The sequence below is a fragment of the Procambarus clarkii genome, chromosome 17, assembly GCF_040958095.1.
Source record: "Procambarus clarkii isolate CNS0578487 chromosome 17, FALCON_Pclarkii_2.0, whole genome shotgun sequence".
NCBI lineage: Eukaryota > Metazoa > Arthropoda > Malacostraca > Decapoda > Cambaridae > Procambarus > Procambarus clarkii.
The window spans coordinates 35,945,111-35,951,293 of record NC_091166.1 but is presented as its reverse complement, the minus strand read 5'-3'; the positions used below and the strand labels follow the sequence as shown (position 1 = coordinate 35,951,293).

General features: G+C 40.9%; 1 protein-coding gene across 1 annotated transcript in view; it reads right to left on the bottom strand.

The window, feature by feature from the left end:
- Positions 1-320: 320 nt before the first annotated feature.
- Positions 321-6,183, bottom strand: part of LOC138365516 (rap guanine nucleotide exchange factor 6-like) — a 261,295-nt gene continuing 255,432 nt past the window's right edge. Inside the window, exon 5 of the mRNA XM_069325845.1 lies at positions 321-601. Within this exon, the coding sequence (XP_069181946.1) occupies positions 598-601 (4 nt within the window). The 3' untranslated portion in view covers positions 321-597. The remainder of the gene's footprint in view (positions 602-6,183) is intronic.

Below are 6,183 nucleotides of genomic sequence, written 5' to 3'. Positions count from 1 at the left end.
GAAAAGAACGCGTTCTGAAGTGACCAAGAATACTACGGTACATGGTAAAGACAACGACAGGATATGTAGTTATATGTAATACTGATCCCTTGTACGTAGCACTCAATACATATTAATACATAGCACCAGCCGACCATGAGTGATCAAGTGTTTACATGTCACCTCACGAAACCTGTCCATCTTTCCTCCCTCACGGAGCGAGTGAGGGAAGGAGGGAATTATCAGGGGAAAGTGCTAAGCTATTACGACTATATAGCACTGGTTAGGGGTCAGGATAAGGATTTGGGATGGAACGGAGGGGGGGGGGGGGGGGGGGAGGAATGGAGACCAACCACTTGGTGGACGGTCGGGGGATTGAACGCCGACCTGCATGAAGCGAGACCGTCGCTCTACCGTCCTGGCCAAGAGGAGCTTGTGAATTAATTAATAAATATAAACTAAGCCGCCAGATGTACTGGTTTCGTAAATTAAGCATTTAAGTGTGGTCTTGGCAGCTCCGTCTCGGCCCATCGCTGCCTCCTTACAAGACACATCAATATACTTTCAACAGCAATATAAACTTACCGTTTCTGAAGACGCAACTGGCAACTTTCTCTCTTACCTGCAAATGAGAAATAAAATAAAAATCACGAACAAATTTTCCATCTATTTTTTGTCCAATATCTATCATGTCGTTCAAATATTTTACAGAAGAAAAAAACAAGTACAATTTTAAAAATAACAGGAATACAGGAATAGGAAAATAGTTTCCTATATATTTAGTTTCCTATATTAATATAGGAAACTATAATATTAATATAGGAAACTGCCCAAAACAAGGCAGTTAGTATTTAGATCCACCCAAACTCATTCATATACATGTCTAACCTACGCTCGAAACAATAACTCATTTATCTTCTCATGAACATCCTTCAGGGATCCCATTTTACAAGTCAACATGGAAGGCTCATATCATGCAGGTGTGGAAGTATGGGCGATATAGCACATATCTTTCCTCATAGGTCATTACACTTGTCTTCTAATGAGGGGAATTAATGAGGGGAAACTTTAATAATGAAACCATCGTGCCTCACAGTACACTAACACCTTATATAGTCTACCACCCTCCCACCCTAAGCCACTCTCCAACCCTAAGCCACTCTACCATCCTAAACCACCCTCCCAAAACTCCCACCCTAAGCCACCCTCTTAAACCCAATTTGTGTCAACTTACAAAACTCGAGTAAAATCTCATGCTTTCTTACACAATCTCAAATCTTCAAATACTATTTAAATACGAAAAAACCTCTTAAACGTCCTAAGTAACAAAGTTCTTAAAAAGACACAACTTGGCAATACATACACCTCACAAAATCAATATTCCGGAGACCAAAAATGAGACAACTTTTTTGTAAAAAAAAAAAAGTTAAGATTAATTCTGGTGGCGCCCCCACTATCCAGGCGGCCGTTCGCGACACCACCGCAAAACGCGATTAAAACAGCCACCAAATTCTAATTAAAAACGCCACAAGCTCGTTAAAGTGGTAAGTTGTTCCCCCACACTGTCACCGGAGTCGCCGCTCTGGGATCCCAAATATATTTAAATGTAAAATTCACTCACGATAATGAGGCTGGTTGTTCTCTTAATACCTTCTCTGGTTCTCTTCCTCCGCTTCTCTCATTCTCCATGCCACCTTGTCCTCAGGCGAGGCTCGTTAAAGTGGCGGCTATCACCCTCCTCCCCCCTCCGCCTCTTAAAGATGAATTCGTAAGTACGTGGGTGAAGCAGTTACAGCGTTGTGCTTCGAGCAGCGGTCGTCAGCGAATCACTGCTAAGTATATTTTAGAATGTCATCACTTGTAATTCGTGTGTGAACCGTTTTGGATTCATAAAACAGCCCGTCCTCATAAACAAAGGCCTAAAATCCATTCCATCCACCCGCCAAACCCCAGCTATTTATGAATGAGAAACGGGTTTACACACGACTCACAACTGATGACGTTCGAACACTTCCGGAACAAGTGCTTCACTGACGACTTTTGTTCGAACCACAACGCTGTAAATGCTTCACCCACGTACTACAAATACAAATAATCGCCAACAGAACCTAAACACCTAACCTAACCTATCCTATGCCTATATATGCACAATATGCCAATATATTATAATATTAATTTATATTTGAGAAAATTTCCGTTTTGAACGAACAGCATGTTAAAATTTATGAATGCGTCTGTGGGGTTGACCGCTGGATGGAATGGACTCGAGTCGAGGACGAGTTGCCCACGTACTGAAAACACAAATAATTGGCAACAGAACCTAAGCAAAATTAGGCCTAACTATTCAACACATTCTAGTGCCTATCTTATCGAAGCACTAGTTTAAGTTTGACTTATCTAACTGTTCTTCCCAGCATAGTTCTGCGAGGCCTTGGTTCATACGTTCCCAGTTAATCAGTTATTAAAATTGAATTTGTTAAATTCTCCTCCTCTTTGATTTGTGACTGGGTGCACAGGTCTACTGCCCCATGCTCGTCTGAACTTCTATCATGATCTGAGTAACATGTATTTGTAATTATTATGCCCCTGATTAGTTCATTATTGTTTGTAAGCAAACGTCTAGGTGCTCTCTTGTCAAGTTGACTCTACTAGTTGTTGGTTTAAGGTAAATCTGTCACACATCTGCAAGAGATCATTTGTGTGTGACTGTTCATTCAGCCTGCTTCCTGGGAGTCTCTATGTTATCTTGAGATGATTTCGGGGCTTAACGTCCCCGCGGCCCGGTCCTCGACCAGGCCTCCTTTTTGTTACGCACCCCCCAGGAAGCAGCCCGTAGCAGCTGTCTAAATCCCAGGTACCTTTTTACTGCTAGGTAACAAGAGCATCAGGATGAAAGGAACTCGGCCCCATTTGTTTCCGCCTTCACCGGGGATCGAACCCGGAACCTCATGACTACAAATCCCGAGCGTTGTCCACTCAGCTATCAGGCTATAACAGACATTTGCCATATTTTTCCATTTTAGATGTTTAAGGTTGAAATCACTCACCTAGATGATATAAGTGGCATGGTTTGTGAGGTTTTCTAAGCAGTATTCTACTTCTATAAGTTGGTCTCTTAAACTGCTGGTGACTAATATACAAGGACAATGACTACATTTAGAATTTCTATTTTGGTTATCAGCACTTCCACCGCTTAGCAGCTCAGTACAGATGAGTGTGTCCTTGATGTAGAGGCTGACCCCACCCTGTAGGTTATCTTGAGATGATTTCGGGGCATTTAGTGTCCCCGCGGCCCGGTCCTCGACCAGGCCTCCACCCCCAGGAAGCAGCCCGTGACAGCTGACTAACTCCCAGGCACCTATTTTACTGCTAGGTAACAGGGGCATAGGGTGAAAGAAACTCTGCCCATTGTTTCCCGCCGGCGCCCGGGATCGAACCCGGGACCACAAGTCCAGTGTGCTGTCCGCTCGGCCGACCGGCTCCCTTATAGCCTGTCTTTCCTGTCACATCTGAAAAGCTTGTACTCTGAGACCCATATTTCACCATCATGGTAGTCCTTGGTGTGAGTTTCCGGTAAAGCTGCGAACATTGCATTAACATCATTCAAGAGTCCAATTATAAAGTGGATTTTGTATTGCCTTTTTTAATACCTTGTATGTTGGTAAATATGAAAGATGTATTAGTGGAAGTGCTGGGTAGCTTACTTTAGTGTTAGTATCTCTGGATTGATTCATCGGTGACGATTAAGTTACATAAGAGGTAGCACGGGCATGAATACCCCGTAAGTGGTAGAATTTTTGGAATGAATGTGATGTCTGTGGTTCTGTTAACGCTGCCTCGCTGACCGAGTTGTCGGTACTGTTTGGGCATTTTTTGTCATTCTTTTTCTATTTCTTTTACTAAAAAAATCAAATCAAATGAATATCATTATGAATACAGTATCTCCCATACATACCAATGTATGGGAGATGCTGTATTCATTATGACATTCATTTGATTTGATTCACTTGCTTACTTTGATATAAATGGTGGGAACTTTCTGTTAAAACTTTCCTTCTTGTTTAGTGAATTCTGGAACTATTTTGCGTGGAAATATTGGCAATTATCGGTACCCACTTACCTAATTGTGCTTGCGGCGGCGGGGGGGGGGGGAGGTTGGTTGAGCTTCGGCTCAGCGGACCCACCTGTGTGCTACCCAGGCCTCATAGAGAGAAGCCAAGCTGTATTTGACCTAGACAATGATTTATTCACTACATCAAATATTCATATCTGGTCGATATTCCGTCCGCTGCTGAAACGGAAATATAAATACACCAAGATGATGATGATGATGGAGGAGGAGGATAGACGGAAGGGGGATAAAATGACAGGAAACGAAGCATTAAGGAGCAGGAGGGTGACAGGAAGCCTACGCCTCCTATACACACATACAAACCTCGTGTGTATACATACACACACACACACACACACCCTTACCTTGAACACTGTTTATGTATGACAGACGTATAAGTCTGTGTATTTATGTATTTATGCATGTAGGTTAGATTAGCATTTAAAAAAAAAATCACAATCACCTTCTGTGGTTGATTGTCCAATAAAACAGTGAACCGTATGTTTATACAGATCCCTAACCCTATCATGGAGGACAAATGGAAATGTGTGTGTATATATATATATATATATATATATATATATATATATATATATATATATATTAGTATATTTTGGTAGCAGTCTTTCCTGTAGACATATTTTATTAAATATGACCGAAAAAGTAAGATTAATAATTCTAACACGAATTTTCTCAATCTTTCGTACATTATGCTTCACTGTTGGAGGTAAATCAAAAATCACTTCTCCAAAATTCATTTTTATTTCTAGTCTGACGCGACACGGGCGCGTTTCGTAAAACTTATTACATTTTCAAAGACTTCACAAATACACAACTGATTAGAACTAGCGTTTCCCTGATTTTATATCTACATTTGAGTGAGGTGGGAAGGGTGATGTGGCATTACATTTGAGTGGGGTGGGAAGGATGATGTGGCATTAGAGAATATTAATAGGGTATTAAAAGTATCAACACAAGACAGAACACGAAACAATGGATATTGAATAGAAGTGTTTGTAGAAAGCCTATTGGTCCATATTTCTTGATGCTTCTATATTGGAGCGGAGTCTTGAGGTGGGTAGAATATAGTTGTGGATGTTGCATAGATGTTGAATACAGATGTTGCATAGAAAAGTTTTACTATAATGGTAAAAATACCACCCCACCACATTTCTGCTAACAATACCACAACTATATTCTACCCACCTCAAGACTCCGCTCCAATATAGAAGCATCAAGAAATATGGGCCAATAGGCTTTCTACAAACACTTCTATTCAATATCCATTGTTTCGTGTTCTGTCTTGTGTTGATACTTTTAATACCCTATTAATATTCTCTAATGCCACATCATCCTTCCCACCCCACTCAAATGTAATGCCACATCACCCTTCCCACCTCACTCAAATGTAGATATAAAATCAGGGAAACGCTAGTTCTAATCAGTTGTGTATTTGTGAAGTCTTTGAAAATGTAATAAGTTTTACGAAACGCGCCCGTGTCGCGTCAGACTAGAAATAAAAATGAATTTTGGAGAAGTGATTTTTGATTTACCTCCAACAGTGAAGCATAATGTACGAAAGATTGAGAAAATTCGTGTTAGAATTATTAATCTTACTTTTTCGGTCATATTTAATAAAATATATATATATATATATATATATATATATATATATATATATATATATATATATATATATATATATATATATATATATATATATATATATGCTGGTTAGCACTGTATATGTGTGGCCACGTCTGTGGTAGAAAATACCAGAACCTTACGAGGATCCTATGTGTATCTCCACTCATTGTACTCCCTCAGCCCGAGTACTCACACCCTGTGTACCCACACCTTGTGTACCCACACCTTGTGTACCCACACACTATACACACCTCTCTAGCCTCGTCTCCAGTCACGTCACTTGTTCCTGCCACACCTGCACCTGTCACTCACCAGCCAACACATCTTCTCACCCCCCACACCTGTCACCCCCCCTCAACTGTCACCCCCTCAACTGTCACCCCCCAACCTGTTACTTCCAAACCTGTCATCCCAACACACCTGTCTCTCTTGGGTAATCCGTACAC